Source organism: Aspergillus uvarum, assembly GCF_003184745.1.
Source record: "Aspergillus uvarum CBS 121591 unplaced genomic scaffold BO82scaffold_72, whole genome shotgun sequence".
Classification (NCBI taxonomy): Eukaryota; Fungi; Ascomycota; class Eurotiomycetes; order Eurotiales; family Aspergillaceae; genus Aspergillus; species Aspergillus uvarum.
The window spans coordinates 37,693-58,486 of record NW_020291369.1 but is presented as its reverse complement, the minus strand read 5'-3'; the positions used below and the strand labels follow the sequence as shown (position 1 = coordinate 58,486).

Sequence of the window (20,794 nt, the reverse complement as noted above, 5' to 3'; positions counted from 1 at the left end):
AACAAACAACGTCTACTAGCATCACGAACACTGACAAAAGACGTGAAGACAAGCCCTAACGACATCCACCATCTCGCAGTCTATCCATCTCATTCTCCGGAGACTTGGTTCGATTAACCCTCATTGTCGTCCTCATCATAGTAATCTTCATCATCGGCGTCGTCCGCATCCTCCTCTTCTGTCTCAAATTCTGTTTGCTCATCCTCATTCCCACCCCAAATCTCGTCCTCGACTCCCTGGTATTTACGGCGAGAAGGGTAGTTCTTCAAGTCCTCGTACCCAAACTTGATTCGAGCTGCAATCCCCTTCATATTGTCCGACGTCTTCCCTCTCTTTTCCACCCGTCCACCGACAATGGGACGGTCCAAGCCGCTCTGGCGATTCTGCCAATCATGGAGACCGCCACCACGATAGGTTGAACTGACGCCTGCAGTCCTTCGCTCAGTCCGAGTGCTCCTGGAACCCCGACCCCGGCCGTACCGATACGCGTAGACATGAACATCCCCATACGCCAGGCAATGGGCGGAGCGCTCGTGATGCCTCCCATACCTCCGCAGCATGTCTGCCTGCCGCTCATCCTCCTGGAGCAGCGCGTCAAGGTATTTCAGGCCTTCGTCGATCTCGAAGAGATGCTGCAGGCACCGCTTGCTCGTGGCCGCCAGAATGTCATGGCACGCGGTGAGCTCGCGATCGGCGAGCTCCACCATGGACCAGAGGTTGTTCTGCAGTGTCTCCTTGTCGGTCCGGGTTGGGGGTTTCAGGATGGAGGGAGGCTGCGGGGGCTGGGGACGCAGACTGCGGGGGAACGGAGGCGGAGGCATCTGGTTAGCGTTCGTGGGGGTGGGGGGAGTGCGAGTGCGAGCTTCCCAAGGGAGGTCCGGCGGGGGATTAGAATCATGCGCGGGGATCACGGTTGCAGTTGGCTGGCTCCAGGTCACGACCTTGCGATATTGAGGGTGGTAGTAGAGGGGGTCGTGGGCGGTAAAAGGGTGGTACTCGACCTCACCTGGAGGGCCGTTGGTTGCATCTCTATACTGTGGGCCGTACGAGGTATTCCCCTCATGATGCGATGAGCGAAAGGTGCTGGAGGAGGGCTGTGCTTGTATGTGAGATGGCGATGGGGCAGTTGGTGTAGTTGGTGAGGTTGGTGTCGTTGTCTCGGCTGCTGCTGCTGCTGCTGCTGCTTCGGAACCTGAAGGTTCAGAAAACGCACCTCGCCTGGCTCTGATTTGGCCTGGTTGCTCGGTCAGCTTCTCCATCTTGCGATTCAAGACTGTGAAGGGATAAAGAAGTGGCTGCTCGATTGTGGACGGGTGAGTCTAGATATTGTTGTCGAAAAGTGTAGTGCAATGTATAGGAAGAAACATCAAACTCGAAAGGGAAAAAAAGGCGCAGGTTGGCCCTTTTGAGTGAGTTCATTCTTATACAAATATTCCTTTCAAGAACTCGTTGGGGACAACGGTTTGTTTGATTGACAAAGAGATCTCACAGACCAGACCTCTGCGATTTCGAGAACAACGGCGGTCTTCTTTGGACTGTACTCCAGTCCCCAAAGAGACCAAGAAAAAAAAAAAAAAAAACACCCCGAATTGTCCAGACAAGTCATTATCATCCTTTTTGATTGATCTGGATATGGCTATCGTACAAAATCCCCCAGGGACAGGTATCGTATTCGAAACTAACATGAAGATCAACCGAGTCTAACATGCACGTTTCATGGAAATGGACAGGAAATTTACACAGGCAAAGAAGTATGGGACAGAGGAGAGGAGGCTTTCACTGATCAGCACCTTTCTTTCATGACGATGCTGACGACGCCTCTGCTGGGGCTGCTGCCGCTGCCTCCTCGGCAGCCTTCACCTCCCTCTCGAGCGCGGCGAAGTCGCCATTGAAGCACTCGCCAATAGACTCCGTGCGCACATCCCAGACATCCTCACTGCTGGGGCCGGTCTTGTACTTAATAGCCTTCTTCCGGTAATGATCCCGAATCGCCTCCTTGCGCCGTTCGTCACCCCAGGTGCGGGTCTTCATGCACAGCCAGAAATTACTCCAATGCTCGCTGCAAGACCGCAGCTCGCCGTATCGGTAAACGTTGACAAATTGACCACCGAAGGACTGGCAGAAGAAGGCGTAGTCGAATGCCGAGCGGCAAGACATGGTATCGGGATAGAGAGAATCGGGGGCGATCAAGTTCGGAGGAGAAGAAGAATTAGAGGATAATGTTGTATCAAGAGACGGTGTTTCGAGAGTAGGTTGCTTTTGATTGTGTGGACTCTGGCTGATATCGCCCTCAAGACTAGCGATTAACTTCTTCCATTCGGCGTCGGCTTGCTCTTCGCGAGTTAGTGTCGGGGGTTGATCGGCTTGTGCTGATGAGGACGGCGTAGATGCATGCGCGTCTGCAGATGGTAGCTGGGAATCAGGAAGACCAGATGAAGCAGGAGGCGGGGTTTGAGACTCGCCCTCCTTGGAGGGGGATTTCCACAGCCAGCCCATGGTGACGCTGAACAATGTCAAAAAAGTTGTTGTTTGAGGCTTGAATTGACCGAACCTCGGATTTGAATGAGAGGGACAAATGCGAGTTGACGGACTCTGATTGGCGATAATGTGGTAATTTATTGAAGACGTAGTGTGACCGTACCGGAGCGGGGGCCGCACGGCTACCCTGTAATACCGTTGTCACAAGCTGTAATTCACAGATAATGGAGCTCCTTAGCGACGTCATAGTATGCTCTCTATGAACCAAGAAACCAGCCGTGAAACCATCGCTCCTACACATCTCTTGCGTCGCTGAGATGATGCGAGCTCCGGTGCATATAGTGAGGCCATGGGGTTACCGAGCCCCTGTGCGTCCCAGTGGGCTCTTCATTCCCTCTTCAATGGGAATACTCGCCAGACTGAACAGTAGCTCTTCTCATATTAGCACTGTCGAAACGGGCCATATTGAAGTGAAGGACGGCGAAGGGCTTATTTTCGTGAACAGTACGATATATCGACTTTCAAGTCTCAAGCTATCACCACTCCATGCTGATGCATTTCTCATACAGATATCTTTCCTTCGCGGTTACAATGGCTGCTACAAGGGCCTCTTAGCGCTGGTCGGTCATACGAACAAGTATTGAAGCGTATCGACAGACCACACCTAGCGGCTTCTGATCCTTTACACATAATACGCCGCGTCTTTCCTCAGACACTGGACGTCGATATCCGGGAAGTTATCCCCCGTTTCAGAGAAGGTGGTGCATTTGTGAAGTATAACCGCAAGGATGGACTCAAGGACTTGGACATCGTAACCTCGATACAGAATCACCTCAAAGAACACCCAATTAGGCCATGGTTCAATCCGTTTCAGGAGGTCAACGTGGCCCATGTTCATGGCAGGCCCTGGATTGAGGACCTATACCGCATTCCCACTCCACGGCTGAGAGTGGAATTCCTGCCTGCTTCGTCTGATGGGACAGCAGGAGAACCGACCACCGAGGCTCTGTACAGTGTGTTTCGCCGATACGGCAAGCTAAGAGACATCGAAAGGCAGCCGTCTGATTCCAAGGTCACGCCCAGGTATGCTTTCATCGTGTTCTCCCGCGCGAGAAATGCCGTTATGGCCAAGAACTGCGTGCACGGCTTCACCATCCCGGAGCAGGAAGGTGGTGGAAAGTCCGGCACAAGGATCAAGATCAAGTATGAAGCCAACATCAAGTTGTCCGTGATCAAGGACTGGCTCTTGAATCATCCAAGGATAGTAATTCCCATCATTGCCGCCCTCATCGCAGCCATCACAGTAACTGTTTTTGACCCAATCCGAACCTTCTTCATTGAGATGAAGATCAAAGCGACCCTGCAAAAAGAAGAAAACAGCATCTTGCGGTGGATCAGAAACCAGGTGAATAAAGCCAATATCATTTATTTCGGCCGCCGCGAATCTGATCCGCGCCGGCTCACGGCTATTTGGGAGGATCGTCAAGGTGATATCGCTCAGCTACAGTCGTGGCTGATGGAAAACGCTGAAACTTTCATTGTTATCCACGGGCCTCGCGGGACTGGAAAGCGAGAGCTTGTGCTGGATCGCGCCCTGGAAAACTACAGGTACAAGGTCGTTATCGATTGTAAACAAATTCAGGATGCGAAGGGTGACACGGCCAAGATTTCTCGTGCTGCTAGCCAAGTAGGATACCGACCGGTCTTCTCCTGGATGAACAGCATGAGCAGCTTCATCGATCTGGCCGCCCAGGGTATGATTGGCACGAAAGCCGGGTTCTCAGAGACCCTGGATGCTCAGCTCAGCAAGATCTGGCAAAATACCGCCACTGCCCTCAAGAAAGTTGCATTGGAGAACAAAAAGAACGATGAGAAGGAGGCTCATCTCAGCGATGAGGAATACCTTGAGGCTCATCCAGAGCAGAGGCCCGTGGTGGTTATCGATAATTTCTTGCACAATTTCTCCGAGGACAGTGTAGTCTATGACAAACTCACCGAATGGGCCGCTGGCTTGACCACTGGGAATATAGCGCACGTCATCTTTCTCACCACTGACGTCTCCTTCTCCAAGCCGTTGAGCAAAGCTCTACCCAACTCCGTGTTCCGGACCATTTCCTTGGGCGACTGCTCACCGGAGGTAGGAAGGAAGTTTGTGCTCAGTCATTTGGAATACGAATCAAAGACTGGCACGAAGCAGACTCCCGATCTCGGTAACCTGTTAGACTTGGACAGCTGTATACAGGTACTGGGAGGCCGGGTTACTGACCTTGAGTTCATGGCACGGCGGATTGAAGCTGGAGAGACCCCTTTAGGTAAGTACGAAACCGCCAATGCATGGACAAGGTCAGCAATTAACACATAGAATCAGCTGCCGTCACCCGTATAATTGAACAGTCAGCCTCCGAGATCTTGAAGATGTTCATCTTGGGTAGTGACACAACCTCAAAGCCGTGGACACAGGAACAGGCATGGCATCTGATCAAAACACTTGCTAATACTAAAGATGCGGCACTACCTTACAACCAGATCCTGCTCTCCGACCTCTTCAAGGACAACGGCGAAGCATCCTTGCGTGCTCTTGAGCAGGCGGAGTTGATTTCTATCAACTCAGTCAACGGTTGTCCCGATGTGGTCAAGCCTGGCAAGCCTGTGTACAGGGCCGTTTTCAAGCGGCTCACCGAGAACAACACCTTGAGCAGCCGCCTGGATCTCGAAATTCTCAAACAGCTCATTAGTGTCGAGAACAAGAGTATAAGCAAGTACGAGGAGGAGTTACAACTTCTCGGAACGCTGCCCAAGCAACCTTGGGAGCTCGCCAGCCGGATCAAATGGCTCCTACAGAAGGTTTATAGCTCACAAAACAAGGTAAGCAAGTATGAGAAAGAGAGCGCAATCTTGCAGAAGATTCTGCGGCGGGAACATTGAACAGGTGCAGTGGAAAGTTGGCCTGCGTTATGATTGCATTATTATGTAGTGTACATAATTTCGAATGTTAATGAACAGGAATTGATCAGTCAAGTCAAGTCTCGGACAAAGGCCTCCGTAGACCTATCGCACAGCGAAAGAATCGACAGAAGCTGCATCCTTGTTGAGACTGGAACTGAACTGCCTCAGATCAAGTCGAGCTCCGATATACAACGTATAAGTCAACATGTTAAGTCGAAACTTGGATATGGTGGATCAGCTTTTAGCCGTCGAATGAACCAGTTGTTGGTTGAGCCTTCCAAAAGAGCAGATCTCACTCCGAAAACAAGGCAGGAGATTTCTGCTGAGATAAGCAACGGTAATTTTACCGTATTGTAGCCCAACTGCATCTGCGAGTTAATCGACTACTTCTTTGCATAAATCTCCGCGCTCTGAACAGCGCCAGGTTGCAATAATTCCTCTTTCTCTTTTATGCTTTATATAAGACCTGATACTGTTTTGAGAGGCTACGTCATTCTTTTAGTTTTGCGCATTGTATGAACATCTTGTGGACGGTCGATCTATTCAACCCCTGTCCCGGTCTGCACCAGCACTTTTCTCGAGGGGCATTCGCCCTTGTGCTTGGGAAATGGAAGCATATGACTTGACCCCCGGAGGGCTTATTCACCTGGCACGCGATGGCTTCAATAGCGTGGGGTGGCCTACGTGGGTGGCTCTCCTGGTGTCCGTTTGCGTGGCAACTCGCCTCATCAGCGGACTGCAAAGTCGCCTCGGTAGTGGAACCGAGACGGGACTAATTCGCTCGGCTCGGATGGTGCCTTACTGGCTCCCGTGGATAGGCCATGGTATATCCTTCGCCCGGGATCATGTGAAGCTGATTGGGAATGCCAGGTTTGTTCTCCTGTGCACAACCTTTGCCGAATGGCCTAATGAATCTAAATTAACATCCATTATCAGGGAATCTATGAACGAGCCTGTCTTCGGTATCTATATGGGTGGCACGAATCACATCACAATTGTCGCCCCTTCATTAGTCAAAGCTGTGTTTACAGCACGAGGCATCTCCTCAGCCGATTTAATGAACTATGCCTTGCGGACAGTCTTCGGTGACCGTGGTGCGCTCCGTAGTCTGAGCCCTGCAGACCACCATGCGCTCAGCCACAGCGTGCCAAATCTTCTCATGCGTGAACCCTTCCTCACGGAAGGTACCCGGACTGCTACCCACTTGATTGAACGCCAGACCCCTAATTTAGTCTCGAATTGCCGGAGTATAGTCGATCAGATGCAATGGGAACGCGGCAGTCAGGCACTGGTGGTGGGACAGGAAGACATTCTGGTCTGTGAGGTCAACTTCTTCGCCCTGATTCGTCATTTTGTTGGCCATATCACAACGGCTATTTTCACAGGAGAGAGCATTTTAGAGGCCAACCCGACCCTGCTTCCTGACGTCTTTACCCTTGACAATCATTTTCTTGCCGTAGCCACGGGCCTTCCTCGGCTATCACATCCCGGCATATCTGCAGCGCATACTGCCCGTGACCGGCTGTTGGAAGTTTTGACGGAATTCCATAAAGCATTCTTGGCGTGGGACGATGGCCTGGATCCTGGCGCCGATTTCAGAGACCTGGATGATATCTCAGAGCCTCTAAAAGAACGGATACGGAAGTGCAAAAGCCTAGGGCTTTCTGCTAGATCAAGCGCCCCTGCACATCTGTCTCTGCTCTGGGCCATGAACTCAAACTCACCCAACGTGGTCTTCTGGCATCTCCTTCGCATATATGCCGACAGTGCTCTCTTGGATGAGATTCGTCAAGAAATCGCTCCATTCATCAAAATTACCCGGCCGAGCAGGGAAGAGACTGGCCTTCCATTCGACGAGCCTCCTCGCATGTCTATCGATACAGAAGGCCTCATCAAATCATGCCTTCTTCTGAAGGCTAGCTTCTATGAGACTTTGCGCCTGGACTCTGCATCTTTATCATTTCGGAATGTCACAACCGACTTCACTGTAACCGAATCTGAAGAAGATGCAGCTCTGGATGGGTTATCGCAGCCTCGATCATACAAATTCAAGAAGGGCGATGCTATTGTCATCCCTCACGCCGTCATCCACCATGACCATCGATATTTCTCCAATCCCAGCCAGTTTGATCCACTGAGATTTGTCACGACCGACCCAGACACTGGCGAGAAGAAAGCAAGTATGGACATCATCAAACCGTTTGGCGGGGGCGTGTCAGGGTGTAAAGGTCGCGCTTTTGCAGAGCGAAAGCTTCTGGCTTTCTCTGCCGCAATCATCGCCTTATGGGACGTTGAACCCGCCCAGGGCAAAGATTTTGTCATACCAGAGCATAGACCATCCGCTGCAGCTTTCTTGCCGAAGACTGATATCAGGGTACGAATGCGGCAACGCGTTTAATCCGAGGGGGCTGAGTTCACATTTGTCCTTGCATATTCACGGTGTTTGATTTATGGCTGTTTGTATATACCAAGATTTGAGAACCTATTCATGATATACTATGCTATTGACCGGGACCCGTTGTAACTGCTTGCAATATCGAAGCAATAAGATCAAGATTCTTTTCCAGAGGAGCTGCAAGTGGGCATTCGAATAGAACAACTGGCAGGTGAACGAGTGTTACAACCAAGCTCTTCCCGGTCGCGGGGTCTTCACTCCGATGAACATGTGGAGCAACATGGTTTTCGTATAGAGTCAATACTAGACGATGTAAGAAGTGTGAATGGCTTGTCGAATTCAATGATAAATGATCTAGAGGGGCAGCCCTGAAAGCGTGCCCTAAGCCCTGAGTATGGGTCCGATAAGGCAAAAGTACTTGGGACGATAGACGCGTCGAACGCGTGCCCCGAAAGCACGTCCCCGGGTGCTCCGTAGTCTCTCCGCGGCTGCATGAACATACGCGACCATAGGCTGCAAACGACAACTCAGTGAGCTCAGTACCTTGAAAGGAGCTTTACTGACTTGATTTGCTATAATTTCACATTTCCTTTTTTCGGGTATCCGGCGACTCTGCCAAAGACAAAGCCCGGGGCCACATCACTATGTCCTCCGAAGCGATGCGTCCTAGGGGCAGACCCGCCCGTGAGTCTTACAACTGATCACCGCACCTCACTTTTTGCTCTTGGCTACATGATTCGAAGGCTGACGCGCATCAAACAACGTAGATACCCCGGGCACTACGGTACTCGCATATACACCTGATGGTCGGCGTGTGATTACTGGCGGTTCTAATTCCGCAATTCGTATTTACACCGTGGGACAAGATGGCGAGCCGAAGACGGTGGACGAGGGTGTCGACGGGCATCTGGGTATCGGTGCTACTGTATTTTTTCCTCTTCGAACTGTCTTGTCTGAAACTAATCAGCTGCAGAATGAGTATTTCATTATGGGTGCAGAAGACGGCACGGTTTGGCAATACGAGATTCAGTCAGGCAAGATGGTGAAGCTATTGGTACGGTGCATGCTTCCAGTACGAGATATCGCAATCTCAAAAGATGGCGAATGGGCCGCGGTAGCGAGCGAGTTAGTCAAATCTGTACTCCCTCAATGCGTGGTATAATGGGCTGGCTGACATTTTTGCCTTTTAGTGAGCTTACAGTGAAGATCGTCAACATTGAAGACATGACGAAAGCCAAGTATCTACGGGAACAGTCGAAAGGCGTCAAGCACGTCACTTTCGACCCGAGTGGCCGATACGTTACGGTCTCGTGTACGGATGGTATCCTTTACATCTACTCGACACTTTCGGACGAACCCGAATTGGTGCAAAAGCTGGACGGGGTGATCAGGCGACTAGAGCCGGAGGTAGAGGCCACATCCCGGATTGTCTGGCATCCTGATGGAACAGCGTTTGCTTCTGCTGAAGCGACTCGGGATATTGCGATCTATTCCACGGGCGAGTGGAAGAAGGAGAAAGTGTTTGCTGGTGGTCATAGTGGACAGGTCACAGCGCTCGGATGGTCACCTAATGGAGCGCTTCTTGCGACTGCAGGTGCGGATGCTCAGATCCTGCTATGGGAGACAAAGATGCAGAAGGTCTTACAACGCTACGATTTTGCAAATGTGATAAACCTTGCCTGGCATCCAACGAAAAACTCGGTCTCATTTACGACGTCCGACGGAGAATTGTTTATCTACGATGATTTCGTTTCCAAGGAGCATCAGCCACTGCTTGAGAAGCCACTGCAGGCTGCACCTATCTTCTCTGGGGCCCTGACAGAAATCTCTGACAATGTGAGACGGCCATTGGCGACCCGACCGAAGGAGACCGTCGAACGGAGACAAAGAGCCGGAAGCCTCGACTCTCTTGATGAGATCCTCAATGGCGATGTTGGCATGGATGATTTCGTCGAGGATGATGATGGGGCTGGCTATGCGGAGGACATCAATGGTTTCGGCAAGCGAGCTGGCTCACACGTGGATGAGATCGATGGCCATACCGACAAGCGAGTTTTGACAGCTTTTGCCAAGCCGAAGATTCACCCTCCTCTTCAACCAGGAAGCACACCCTGGCGTGGCAATAGACGCTACCTCTGTATGTCTTTTGGATTTGATTATAGGACACCCCTTGTGATAGAACGCTAATTGTTCAAGGCCTGAACCTGACCGGTTGCGTCTGGACGGTTGACCAGGAAACCCATAACACCATTACAGTGGAATTTTACGACCGCGAGCTTCACCGCGATTTCCACTTCACGGATCCATTCCTTTACGATCGAGCTTGTTTGAGTAGGTTGAGAGCAAAGGCACATGGGGTCGAGCCCTGGACTAACGTGACTTAGATGACAATGGAACCTTGTTCTCCAACAACCCCACGGATGGTAGTCCAGCGACGATCTTCTATCGTCCTCACGAGACATGGACAACCCGGGCAGATTGGCGGACGCAGCTTCCAAAGGGCGAATTCATCCGGGGTAAGGAAACCTGGGAACCTGGTTTGCAGGCTCTGCTAACTTGCCTCGACAGCGCTGGCGCTCAGTGATTCCTACATTGTTGCTGTAACCACTAAAGACTACGTCCGTGTCTATACATTATTCGGCACCCCGTTCAAAGTGTACCGGCAGAAGAGCCCTGCCGTCACTTGTGCTGCATGGCGAGACTATATCATGACTGTGGGCAATGGTCCACTGGGCAGCGATGGCCGAACAGCAACACTACGATACTCGGTAGAGAACGTCAAGCGGGACGAGATTTGCCAAAATGAGGACGTTGTCGCCCTCCCTGAAGATACTGAGTTGCAAAGCGTTTTCTTTTCTGATAATGGGGTTGGTTGCTCTATCCTGTCATACCGGACTTTAATACTGACCTGGAGCTACAGGACCCATGCATTTATGACTCCGAAGGTGTGTTGCTTGTCCTTCAGCATTGGCGCAACAATGGTCAGGCTCGGTGGGTACCGCTGCTTGACACGAAGCAGCTAGAGCGATTGGCCAGCGGACGGAAAGAGGAGACCTACTGGCCCGTTGCTGTGGCTCAGGACAAGTTCCACTGCATCATTCTCAAGGGGGGTGATAAGTATCCGTACTTCCCTCGGCCGCTGTTGAGCGAATTCGACTTCCGCATCCCCATTTCCGACACACCGGGCAAGGGAGTCGAAGACGACGAGGACAGTGGCTCGATTCGACATGATGGAGCTCGGTTTGAAGAAGCCTTTGTCCGAGGCAGCATCTTGCTGTCACTCTTTGAAGACCTTGTGTCTACCACTAACGCTACGGCAAGTCAGCGCGCCGAGCTGGCTCGGAAGGAGGTTGAGGTGGATAAGATTCTACTACAACTTCTAGCAGTGGAGTGCCGGGAGGGAGAGGAACGAGGCATGAAGGCGTTGGAACTGGTACAAATGATGAGGGACCGCAACGGCAAGATGGTGGAGGCGGCCGTCAAGGTGGCTGAACGATATGGCCGAGGCGTCCTGCAAGACAAGATCCGAGAATTGGCCGAAAAGCGATATCTTGGGGAGGAGTACGAGTGAATGTAAAGGAAAACATAGCCCGTTCCAAGGGTGTGACCGCACTATAATCATTATCATAGATACCACCAATGCATGCGCACATATTTTGACCTTCATGCCTTGTGGCCTGAGGCGACAATGTCAATCGATCGACGGCCCGACGTCATGGCCGAAGCACCAATCACATCTATTTTCAGCCGAATCATCTCTATCTTCGACGGGACTCTTCTTCGCCTTTCCATGTTGCCAACCAACTTAACCATCTTGATCATATCTATCCGACCCTCTATGACTTGACTTTGCTCGGCAATGCATGTGACGATCTTCCGACAGAGGCTTCCTGGATGAGAGTCCTGTCCACCTCTTCTAATAAGACTCCGTGATGCCGACGCTCACTAACCGTGCGCTTCCTTGCACGCGAAGCCGACGAGGGATACATCCCATCAGTTGTTCGAGCTCCGTTTCTAGTCCTCGCGTTTTTCCTCCACATCAGTTCTATCTTTCCTCGACTCCACGGTTCTCAGCTCAGCATGAGCTTCTTCGTGGACCTTCGTTGAAGCCTGCGTCACAACCACAATTCTCGCAAACTGGGTTCCAGCCGTCCGCTTTCGACGGACTCGAGCGGCCGCGGGGGGATCATGAACAACCGGATGAGCGCGTTCTCAAGCTCGGGAAAAGTAAGCTCCGTGAACAGGTCTAGTACTAGGGTACCAAACAAAAAACAAAAACAAAGCGTACTGACTCAAGACCGTCCGGCCAGCGCTTCGAATCCTCTCACCTCTCCTCCCAAACATCCTCACCAATCCTCTGCCACCGAAGATCCTCTCCCCCAGCATAACTTTGCACCTCTTCCCGTCCACGCACCCCCATCTCCCCACCGTGAAAGGGCGAACCCTCTACCGAGCCGCACTCTGGACAGTGCCCGTCGCCTGGAGCAGCCTGCCCCTCCTCGGCAACGTCAAACTCAAGATTATCAGCGAGCGCATCGTCCGCGCCGGCACGGTCCTGGACCCCGCGCGCTATGCCAGCGGGGAACAAGACGACAGCGATGAGCGCCTAGTCGTGCGGTGGCGGACCGAACCGCGCAACGAAAATCATCATCATTACCAGCAGCAGCAGCAGCAGCAGCAACAGCAACCCTCCTTCACCTCCAACCCGCGTCCCACCACCTCCGCTTCCTCGTCGCCGGCCTCGGGGTCCGGCCCCGCGCAAACCGGAACCAACAAGGGCCTCAGCGTGCTGCTGGGCGGGGATGCGCCGATCTTCAAACTCTCCAAGGAGGAACAGTTCACCGGGCTGTTCATCTTCTCGTTCGATGACGAGGGCCGCATCTCGTCGCATACGATCGAACACGCCGACGATGCATGCGGGTGGGAACGGACCCCGAAATTCGTCACGTTGGCGGACTGGTTGATTGGGAAGGCCCGGGAGTCGCTGGACCCATCGCCTGCGGAGCCGGGCCTGGCATTCCAGGGCGACCACTTGACGACTCCGCGGTACAGCTTCTTCGCGCGCGCGAGGGGCTTTCATGGGCGTCGGAAGGGGTGTCAGTTAGGAGGGCATGCCTGATTTGTTACTGGAGCGGATTGTCAGTTGACATTTGCTGCTGTTGGGCTTGGCATTTGCTACGGCGCGTTTTATTTTCAGGAGGATCAAATTCCGTGACGTTCGCGGAGAAAGGAGCATGAAGAAGAAGAAGAAGAAGGAGTATAGCCGGGTGCGCTTCTTTCTACCTTCTCCTCAAAGGGAAAAGCCCTCCCCCGGGCCGGGCCTGGCCTGATGGATATCTGCACGGCTGTTATTTGAGCTTATCTGGGTTCGGTGTTTGACCTATCTCATCTCCCATTACTGTACAAGTCTTCGCACATGTAAATTATGCCATATAGGTAATGAATAATGACTCAAGCTTGGTGAATCAGCAAGCAACTCGGCGCTATCAGGCCGAGTGGAAGCACTGGACCAGCCAGCGATGATGCAATATGTCCATATAAATCTATCTAACCTCACATCAGACATGACGACAGCAGCAGCTGTGCAAGAACACACGAACGATACATGAAGTGACGAATCGTCTCCGACCATAGAGCCTGACGCAACGTCGCAGTTCAACGAAAAACATAACTAAATTTTCTTCTTGGACTCCGTCTGTCCACCAACGGCCGGCTCCTTCAGCAAAACAAATACTCCTCCACAGACCACCAACATGGCACATCCTCCAACCGTGTAGGCCACCTCCCGACCCATCCACCAGAACAAAGAACAGAACAACAGCGGTCCGGCCGCGCGTCCAACCTGTCCCCAACTCCGTAACTTCCCTAGCACGGCACCACGATTCTCCTCTTGGGCCTCAAAGCTCCCCAGGCTGTTGAGCCCGGTGACGACCGTCGCACTGGTGATAGCCAGTAGGCCGCCCGCAGCGTAGAGGCCGCCCAGCGAGGAGACGCGCGCAAGCATAAAGAAAGAGATCGCGCATGCGATGACGCCGATGCGGACAGTTTGGAGCGGGGGCAGGCGGCGCACCACGGTGCCCTGGAGGAGGGAGGCAATGAGGCCCATCATGGAGAGAAGACGGCCGTTGAGGGCAGAGGGGCTGGATTTGCTTCCCGCATAGAAAGTAGCAGTCAGGAAGGGGAGGGAGAATTCGAGGCCCGAGAAAGGGAGGAGGAATAGCAAATGAATCAAATTGAGGAGCGCGGGGTTGTTTGTGTGTCTCTTCGGCTCCGCGGAACGGGCTGGCGTGATGGATGGTTGGGCTTCGTTGTTTTTGTTGTTCGTGTTGGAGGCATGAACCAGCTTGGTAAAACGAGGATGGGTCTCCGGGAGCCAGAAGTACAGATACGCGGTTTCAACGACGATCAGAAGAAGCGAAACACCGGCCGCTGTCGCAAAGGGATTGGCGGCCACGGTGGTGATGTTGGACAGGGCTGCGCCGAGCGCGGGCCCGAAAGTAAAGGCGATACTGAAACAGACGCCCACCAGGGCCATGGTTGAGCCACGCTGGCTGGGGTCGCTGATATCAGTGGCGATCGCATTTGCGAGCTGCACGTTGCCCTCACTGAGGCCACCGACAATGCGACTGGCGAGGAAAGTTCGGAAGTCGGTCGCGGTAACCCAAAGCGCTACGCTCAGGGTGTTACCGACCATGGAGCAGAGGAGAGCGGTCCTGCGGCCGTGTTTGTCTGACAGGCGGCCAATGAATGGCGCTGCAAGTGCCTGTAGAAAAGAGAACAGCGAGCCAAGCGCGCCACCAAGAAGGACTATGTCATAGCGTGAATCGATGGGTTTCGCAAATGAGTTCTTATAGGCGTTCAAGTAGTGGAACAAGCGGTTGAGGAGCGAGTTGGGAGACGGGTCTTGATTGCGGTAGAAAGTAAGTAGTGAAGGGAAGAGTGGTAGAATGAAAGTGAAGGATATCTAACGCAGGGATGTCAGCATCTGTCTTTCTTTAGCCGGTGAATTGGGGCGCATACCAAATCCAAGAGTAGCGAGGTCATCAAGACCTTGAGGATCTTCTTCCGCTGGTCTGCGGGTAACGCCATGACAGCTAATTGAGAAAAAGCTCAGGCAGGAAAAAGATGAACAAGACAACAGAAATTTGTTCTATCAACAACACTAGAAGAAGAAGAACGGAAGAAAAGGAAAAGAGGGAAGGGTGACTCGAAAGTCGAAGGGTTGGTTGTTTGATGCCGAAGCAACTGGAAGGAGAGTCAAGATGGCCTCTCCCCTCGTTATGTCATAGCCCTATACCCTACCCGCAGCATTGCCTCTTTCAGACAGCTCCGGCGGAGCTCTTACAGTGCAGCACCTACCGAGGTCCTTATCCTCATCTTGCTTTCTCTACACATAAAATGAGCCGAAACCTTCAGGAGAGGAAAACGTCTGCTGTCATCATCTACCTGTTACATCGTTGAAAGCTTCTGATCAAGCTCCGCCCTTGGCCGTCAACAGTCAAGGTATCCTCACTCCTCTCCACCGCAACCCGTCCAAACCTCCGTCTCCATATGTCAACATGATGATCGATCGGAAATAGAATACATGAGAAGTAGAATGCAGGGCTAGTGCAGAAAGCATCAGCGCCTGCAGAAGGAAACGGCCACATCGGAGCGGAATCCACAACCGACATAGAATAGAAGAAAAATCAAAGGGAGAAAATTGCAGAAATCAATATGCACGCTCAATAACTGCAAACATATACAACAGGAACTTTTGGCGAGAAGATCCAAAAGAAGCAGAGTAAAGACAACAGCGAGTAGGGACACCCTGCCATCATCTTCACTCCAAAGAAACCTTGTTGTAAATCATTTCAAGAGTCATTGCGTTCGTGAACCATGACACTCCCGTTACCCATGAGTTTATTAGTATTTCAGAGAGATTAGAGGAAAGGGTGCCGGGCGGAGGCAGAAGAAGACTTGAGAGAGCGAGGTCAAAGAGGCTCGATGAGGGGTTAGGCAGATTGATGCTGGCGTCGGAGTCAAATCGACACAAAGCAAATGCCTCTCGCGGAGACGCACATTGCTCAAGACAGACGGCAGCTTATCAACTCCCAAAAAGCGGCCTCTACTGGCTGGGAGCAGGGGCCGCGGAGGAGCCATTGGCACCACCGCGTCCGCGACCGCCGCGACCGCCGCGACCGCCACGGCCCCGGAACCCACGGCCCCGGCCACCCCGGCCTCTACCACGGCTAGGCTGGCGCTGATGGTGCGAGACGGCTTCGAAGCCGTCTTGGGGCTTGGGGACAGTAACATCCTCGGTGCTGGGCCCAGTAGTCTCAGTCACCGCTGTGTCAACGTTCGCCTCGGCCTCAGCGGCGGCAGGAGTAGCTTGAAGTCCAGTCTCAGTTTCAGCAGGATCCCGTGGCACCTCGACCCATTCGTCAGCGGTAGGCGAAGTCTCCACAACTTCGGTCGCACTGGCATCCCAGCTAGCCTCCGCCACTTGATTGGCGCCGTCGGTAGCCAGAGTCTGAGCAGGAGGGGCAACCTGTTCGGGTTGCTCTGCCGCAGTAGGCTCAGTCGTAGCGGCAGCACTGGAGTCGTAGGATGAGTCCTGCAACTCAGTGTAGCCTGCATTGGCCACAGTAGGGTCTGACTCAGGAGCCGCCTCGGTAGTTGTGGGTTCGGAAGCAGGAGCAAGCTCAGTAGCGAGCTGCTTCACCTTCCCGTCTTATGAGCCAAGATAATTAGCGGCGATTGCTTGAGTCACAAAAGCATCAGTACTTACAGGTGATCTCCAGCGCGGTGCCGTCAACGCCGACGACCTTGTCATCCGCGCCCTCGATGATCTTGAGCATCGAAGACACAGCATCCTGAGTTCCTCCATAAATCTGGTATAGAACGCCTTCAAATGCACGGCTGTCATTTGAAGATTCGTCTCCAGAACGTCTCATAGTGGCGGCGGCGCAGAGGAACTTGCTGAGGCTTAGTAGCTGTTGGCTGAAATCCTTCTTGCTGGCTTCAGCGGCATCCGCATCAGCCTGCTCCCGCAAAGCTGCGAGCTGCTCCTCGTGAGCTTGCTCTAGCTCCGCCTTCTGGGTGGCCAAGCGTTCCTCGTAATAGGCAGCGAATTCCTTGAGGTGGGAAATCTGCTCCTCGATCTGGGCAACAGTGGCTTGTAGAGAGGGCTTCTTCAAGGCCTGTGCCTTCTGGTCGGCATTGATCTTCTTCTCGGTAACAAGCTCATCCAAGGATTTGCCGGGGTTCTCTGCGATGATGGTGTCGACCCTGGCGGTCGCATTCTGTGGGACGAGGCCAGTGTAAGCGGTGAACGACGGTGGAAGCTCTACTGAAGGACACTAACCAGCTTCTTGACAGCATTGCGCAAGCTTCTGTTGCAGCGAATCTAGTTAGTTATTTGACTCCAGAGCTCCATGGTACGGCATTGCGAATGCGCGGAGCGCTTGTCGCTGAAGACGCACCTCTGCAATTCCTTGAAGTGTTGGTTGTCTAAATTGTCCAAGCCGTTGGTGTCAGGCTTCGAGACAATAGAAGGGCTGGAAGCATGATTCGACTTTGCTTTCTTGGAAGAAGCTTCGGGGTGTTGAGCAGGGCTGGAGTTGACAGAAGCGGCAGCCATGGTTGCTGGTTTGGTGTTGTGATGACTCGGAGGAAGTGGTCCAGCACCTAAGCAGACGATGTAGAATAAAAGCTATACGGGAGAGTAGGAAAACAGGGTGGAAGTCTTATGTTGGGGCGCGATGATATGAGCGCACAATTGAGGACAGGAGGAGAGAAATGTTACGGTGGAAGTGGGAAGCGGAAACCAATGAAGCAGAAAGGAAGACTGAGATGGGGATGGGAATGAAATGGGAAATGGGAAAAGCAGCTGGCAGATGCGGGTGGAACTCTTCCGAACCGCCCTCGTCGCGTGCTGCTTGCAGCTCCAGTCACTGGTTCAGCCCCAACACGTCTTGCGACCCAAACATTGAACCATTGCAACAGCTGGCACACTAATCTGCATATTCAAAGAATCTTACACTATGGAGGCGCGTACTGTGCCTATAAGAATTTATTTCAGATCTATTGCAGCTCTGTCTTATACAGAGGTCTTCGTGATGTAAAACAATCCATGCATTGGGTATCAACCGAGTGACTCCTGAATAACGCCTATATAACCCCGAGTCGCCCTGGACTATTTGAACCCAGTCCTCTCTCCATGATAATAGAATTTACTAGAGGCATGGACGAGCAGTCACGGTCCCAAGAGAGTGGGTCGTGAATCTAGACCAAGCTCAACAGCCACCCCAGGTAGCACAAACCCCACAAAGCTGATCAGAGATATGTTCCGGTCGCGCGCTGGCAATGATGCAAGCTTATATTCAAGGCGAACTCGCTCTGCCATCAACCTAGCCCTTGAACTTCCGTAGCGTTTTCTGTAGGTTCAACAGACAAGACGTCAGCATCGACGGGAATCATGCATACTTGCATCGCTGCACCAGGCAAACATACCTCGGTCACTTTGCGCACTGAGTTCGGCGATATATTCTTCTCTCCCACCTTCCGCGACTGAATCGATGATTCCCGCATCAATCTGCATAGTTATCCAGGTTCAGCTGTGAACCATATCTCGATTCCCCCTCGACACGCGCCGTGTTTTGAGAATCATGTTGGGGGGGGATGAAAAGATCATAGTTGACTCACTCTTGCATGAACAACATGTAATCCAGGAAGATCTATAGGTAACAAAAAGCCATTAGACTCTATGTGAAGTCGCAATAAGGGGGCCGGAACCAGGAAACCAACCAAGATATCAGCGTTCTTGCTCACATTACGGTTCGAGTGCGCTTTAACGACACGCTTCACCGTGGCGCGAGGATAAAGCTTCTGCGTTGCTGCCATTAGGGGCGAATGAGCCAGGGCAATAGGTTCGGGGAGGGGAGTTGTTAGAAGCTTAGAGGAAGGTCAGAAGCAATGACGCGAGTGGATCAGTGCCGATAAAGAATCAACAGCCGCTTGACGCCGGCGAGCTTCCGGGACGATAAGCATAGCAAGCTAAGGCGGACGAGAATAATTGTTTACCGCTACGAGGCGAGTAAGGTATTCGAGCCGGGGCGGTCCCCGTGTATTTTACAGTACTTCTGTTCATACATGACAATTCAATTCTGTCTCACTGGAGCATGTAATTGAGAGCGACTACTGTCCAGAAACAGCAACTGCTAGTGTGACTCTTTTTTTCTGTTCCTCCCTTGCTTCAAGAGGAATGCGGGCGAGGTTTGCTGTAGAAAGTCATCTATACGATTGTATGTTCAACTCAGAATTGGTAGATATACAGTATACAGAATAATGGCGAAGTCATCGTTATCATCGGACCTGACGAAGAAATCTCCATGCATAGAAGGCCGCCGTGGAGCCCAAGGCTATCCTCCATGCTACGAAAATATAGAGGGCGAGCCGGAGCCGATCATAGTAGCCTCGGAGCATAATTTCCAGCGCATATGTGCTCCCGTTAAGACCCTTGTCGGAAGGCCCGTAGTATTGACCGACACCAAGTCCTTCGATTCCAATATTGTTCTGACTGCCATTGTCATTGCCACCGATCTCTTTTACTGGCACAGCCGCAGTCTGGGCATCCACCGCAGTATTATTCGGTCGAGCTCCGCTCTCAACCAAGCGCCTATTGCGTTTCCGCAGGCGATATGTAAGCACGTTGATAAGCAGTCGTAGATCGGGTGCTGTGAAGTTAGGATAGTGCCAAAGCTTGACAGCTGTGTGGGGAGGAAGCAGATCCAAGAAGTCTGCCATAATACCCAGCGTCAATCCCCAGAGGAGCAAGGGGCGACTTATTCCAATATCTTGGTCAGCGGGGCTAATGCTACCCCATGAGAACAACCGTCGAAAGAGCGACTGTCTTTGCTCATTTTTGGGGGTTAGCCCGGGGGTTGTGTTGCTTTGAAGGCTCTCTGTTGGGGCCAATCGAATTGCGGGAAACTGCATGTAACCCATCATGGAACGAGACGCAACCCGGGCCATGATGCCTCCCATGTTTGCAAGGCGTTGAGTCATGTCCACATGCTCTACAGTGCGCAGAGAAGACGACAAAAGCGCTTCCAGTGGCACCCAATGGGTCGAGGCCACTTCGGTGGGTTGTAGCTTCAGCGTTGGCGAGTCACTGCATGTTAATAAGAAGACGAAGGGGCATAGGACCATCAGCCTGTAGTTGACAAGATCAGTACAAGGCACTCTCGGAGCTACGATACTGGATGAAGTACATACGGTATTGTGCCCAGGCTCGTCGTTACAATTCTTTCGGGAAGGTTGCCGATGTACACACAATCCTCCGCAGTTAGATCCAGTCCAATCTCCTCTGAGGCTTCCCGAATCGCCGCGCTTTTATCATCTGAGTCTTCGGGGTCTCGCTTGCCTCCCGGGAGAGCAACATGACCGGTCCATCTGTCTCCCACGCGCGAGGCTCGCTTGATAAAGAGCGCCTCTGGTTGGCCATGGTGAACCCACGATTGAGAGAAGAATGTGTCTAGTCGTTGCTGGACAGACGCTGAATTGTCCGTCACCGCCGAAGAGGTAGACTCTGGCCAGTGTTCATATGTAGGTCGGACGCGCAAGATAAGGGCAACCGAGGCACGTTTCTTGCAATTCGGAGGGTTAGGGACATGAGGGTACGGGCGTTGATGGAGGCCGGACAACACGTCATGAAGCGATTGCGTCAAGGGTACGGAGTCCTGTGACGATGGGGAACTGGCTGAATCCATTGGAAGAGGAGATGTTCGGTTTAGAAAGATATAGAAGCGATGTAGAGTTATAGCATAGTCTAGTATGAATATATACACACGACAAAGAAAAGATGCTGGCTGGGAGATATTCCGAAAGAAAGAGAGAGAGAGAGAGAGGGAGATTCTTATCGGTCGGAACATATCGTGGAATTAAATTACCTCGGAGGTGTTTGTTAGTGGTAGATAATGCATTACAAAACCG

At 52.3% G+C, this 20,794-nt stretch overlaps 9 protein-coding genes across 9 annotated transcripts; 3 read left to right on the top strand and 6 right to left on the bottom strand.

The window, feature by feature from the left end:
- Positions 1 to 74: 74 nt before the first annotated feature.
- On the bottom strand, positions 75 to 1,259 carry BO82DRAFT_436081 (uncharacterized protein; the record flags this gene model as incomplete). Its single annotated transcript, XM_025641088.1, has 1 exon — positions 75 to 1,259. The coding sequence occupies one exon, from the start codon at positions 1,257 to 1,259 to the stop codon at positions 114 to 116; it is 1,146 nt and encodes a 381-aa protein (XP_025487329.1). The 3' UTR covers positions 75 to 113.
- Positions 1,260 to 1,583: 324 nt separating this feature from the next.
- BO82DRAFT_358524 (EMI1 family protein) lies at positions 1,584 to 2,547 on the bottom strand. Its single transcript, XM_025636313.1, has one exon. It carries the CDS (start codon positions 2,494 to 2,496, stop codon positions 1,798 to 1,800), a length of 699 nt encoding a protein of 232 aa, XP_025487328.1. The 5' UTR covers positions 2,497 to 2,547; the 3' UTR covers positions 1,584 to 1,797.
- A 332-nt stretch (positions 2,548 to 2,879) lies between these two features.
- On the top strand, positions 2,880 to 7,822 carry yme2 (putative RNA12 protein; the record flags this gene model as incomplete). The annotated part of the gene is made up of 5 exons (XM_025637623.1): positions 2,880 to 2,982; positions 3,048 to 4,790; positions 4,847 to 5,351; positions 6,094 to 6,294; positions 6,361 to 7,822. The coding sequence occupies 5 exons, from the start codon at positions 2,880 to 2,882 to the stop codon at positions 7,820 to 7,822; spliced, it is 4,014 nt and encodes a 1,337-aa protein (XP_025487327.1).
- Positions 7,823 to 8,339: 517 nt separating this feature from the next.
- Positions 8,340 to 11,467, top strand: BO82DRAFT_345580 (chromosome segregation protein). Its single transcript, XM_025633710.1, has 8 exons — positions 8,340 to 8,503; positions 8,587 to 8,744; positions 8,793 to 8,944; positions 9,010 to 9,956; positions 10,016 to 10,150; positions 10,204 to 10,335; positions 10,388 to 10,686; positions 10,740 to 11,467. The coding sequence occupies exons 1-8, from the start codon at positions 8,464 to 8,466 to the stop codon at positions 11,388 to 11,390; spliced, it is 2,514 nt and encodes an 837-aa protein (XP_025487326.1). The 5' UTR covers positions 8,340 to 8,463; the 3' UTR covers positions 11,391 to 11,467.
- A 156-nt stretch (positions 11,468 to 11,623) lies between these two features.
- Positions 11,624 to 13,328, top strand: BO82DRAFT_358517 (uncharacterized protein). Its single transcript, XM_025636312.1, has 2 exons — positions 11,624 to 12,046; positions 12,130 to 13,328. Exons 1-2 carry the CDS (start codon positions 11,752 to 11,754, stop codon positions 12,936 to 12,938), a joined length of 1,104 nt encoding a protein of 367 aa, XP_025487325.1. The 5' UTR covers positions 11,624 to 11,751; the 3' UTR covers positions 12,939 to 13,328.
- On the bottom strand, positions 13,279 to 15,039 carry BO82DRAFT_436075 (putative tetracycline transporter). Its single transcript, XM_025641087.1, has 2 exons — positions 14,840 to 15,039; positions 13,279 to 14,783 (listed from the first exon to the last, which is right to left on the bottom strand). The coding sequence occupies exons 1-2, from the start codon at positions 14,906 to 14,908 to the stop codon at positions 13,491 to 13,493; spliced, it is 1,362 nt and encodes a 453-aa protein (XP_025487324.1). The 5' UTR covers positions 14,909 to 15,039; the 3' UTR covers positions 13,279 to 13,490.
- Positions 15,040 to 15,709: 670 nt separating this feature from the next.
- On the bottom strand, positions 15,710 to 17,521 carry BO82DRAFT_188229 (uncharacterized protein). The gene is made up of 4 exons (XM_025630502.1): positions 17,284 to 17,521; positions 17,166 to 17,193; positions 16,590 to 17,103; positions 15,710 to 16,531 (listed from the first exon to the last, which is right to left on the bottom strand). The coding sequence occupies exons 1-4, from the start codon at positions 17,439 to 17,441 to the stop codon at positions 15,927 to 15,929; spliced, it is 1,305 nt and encodes a 434-aa protein (XP_025487323.1). The 5' UTR covers positions 17,442 to 17,521; the 3' UTR covers positions 15,710 to 15,926.
- Positions 17,522 to 17,931: 410 nt separating this feature from the next.
- Positions 17,932 to 18,853, bottom strand: BO82DRAFT_358514 (uncharacterized protein). The gene is made up of 4 exons (XM_025636311.1): positions 18,608 to 18,853; positions 18,506 to 18,537; positions 18,314 to 18,395; positions 17,932 to 18,237 (listed from the first exon to the last, which is right to left on the bottom strand). The coding sequence occupies exons 1-4, from the start codon at positions 18,701 to 18,703 to the stop codon at positions 18,211 to 18,213; spliced, it is 237 nt and encodes a 78-aa protein (XP_025487322.1). The 5' UTR covers positions 18,704 to 18,853; the 3' UTR covers positions 17,932 to 18,210.
- A 251-nt stretch (positions 18,854 to 19,104) lies between these two features.
- Positions 19,105 to 20,663, bottom strand: BO82DRAFT_345564 (NUDIX hydrolase). The gene is made up of 2 exons (XM_025633709.1): positions 20,078 to 20,663; positions 19,105 to 20,015 (listed from the first exon to the last, which is right to left on the bottom strand). Exons 1-2 carry the CDS (start codon positions 20,569 to 20,571, stop codon positions 19,166 to 19,168), a joined length of 1,344 nt encoding a protein of 447 aa, XP_025487321.1. The 5' UTR covers positions 20,572 to 20,663; the 3' UTR covers positions 19,105 to 19,165.
- Positions 20,664 to 20,794: the final 131 nt, after the last annotated feature.

Excerpts from the sequence above, each read along its gene's own strand:
- BO82DRAFT_358524 (XM_025636313.1), bottom strand. The coding sequence starts at position 2,496 with ATGGGCTGGCTGTGGAAATCCCCCTCCAAGGAGGGCGAGTCTCAAACC.
- BO82DRAFT_345580 (XM_025633710.1), top strand. The coding sequence starts at position 8,464 with ATGTCCTCCGAAGCGATGCGTCCTAGGGGCAGACCCGCCC. Across the intron at positions 9,957-10,015 it reads TGGCAATAGACGCTACCTCT|GCCTGAACCTGACCGGTTGC; the intron begins GTATGTCTTTTG and ends TAATTGTTCAAG. Across the intron at positions 10,687-10,739 it reads TTTTCTTTTCTGATAATGGG|GACCCATGCATTTATGACTC; the intron begins GTTGGTTGCTCT and ends CTGGAGCTACAG.
- BO82DRAFT_358517 (XM_025636312.1), top strand. The coding sequence starts at position 11,752 with ATGCCGACGCTCACTAACCGTGCGCTTCCTTGCACGCGAAGCCGACGA. Across the intron at positions 12,047-12,129 it reads CGTTCTCAAGCTCGGGAAAA|CGCTTCGAATCCTCTCACCT; the intron begins GTAAGCTCCGTG and ends CCGTCCGGCCAG.
- BO82DRAFT_436075 (XM_025641087.1), bottom strand. The coding sequence starts at position 14,908 with ATGGCGTTACCCGCAGACCAGCGGAAGAAGATCCTCAAGGTCTTGATG. Across the intron at positions 14,784-14,839 it reads CCTCGCTACTCTTGGATTTG|ATATCCTTCACTTTCATTCT; the intron begins GTATGCGCCCCA and ends TCCCTGCGTTAG.
- BO82DRAFT_188229 (XM_025630502.1), bottom strand. The coding sequence starts at position 17,441 with ATGGCTGCCGCTTCTGTCAACTCCAGCCCTGCTCAACACCCCGAAGCT. Across the intron at positions 17,194-17,283 it reads CACTTCAAGGAATTGCAGAG|AAGCTTGCGCAATGCTGTCA; the intron begins GTGCGTCTTCAG and ends TCGCTGCAACAG. Across the intron at positions 16,532-16,589 it reads CACCGCGCTGGAGATCACCT|ACGGGAAGGTGAAGCAGCTC; the intron begins GTAAGTACTGAT and ends TTGGCTCATAAG.
- BO82DRAFT_358514 (XM_025636311.1), bottom strand. The coding sequence starts at position 18,703 with ATGGCAGCAACGCAGAAGCTTTATCCTCGCGCCACGGTGAAGCGTGTC. Across the intron at positions 18,538-18,607 it reads GCAAGAACGCTGATATCTTG|ATCTTCCTGGATTACATGTT; the intron begins GTTGGTTTCCTG and ends TGTTACCTATAG. Across the intron at positions 18,238-18,313 it reads CAGTGCGCAAAGTGACCGAG|AAAACGCTACGGAAGTTCAA; the intron begins GTATGTTTGCCT and ends TTGAACCTACAG.
- BO82DRAFT_345564 (XM_025633709.1), bottom strand. The coding sequence starts at position 20,571 with ATGGATTCAGCCAGTTCCCCATCGTCACAGGACTCCGTACCCTTGACG. Across the intron at positions 20,016-20,077 it reads ACGAGCCTGGGCACAATACC|GCTGATGGTCCTATGCCCCT; the intron begins GTATGTACTTCA and ends TGTCAACTACAG.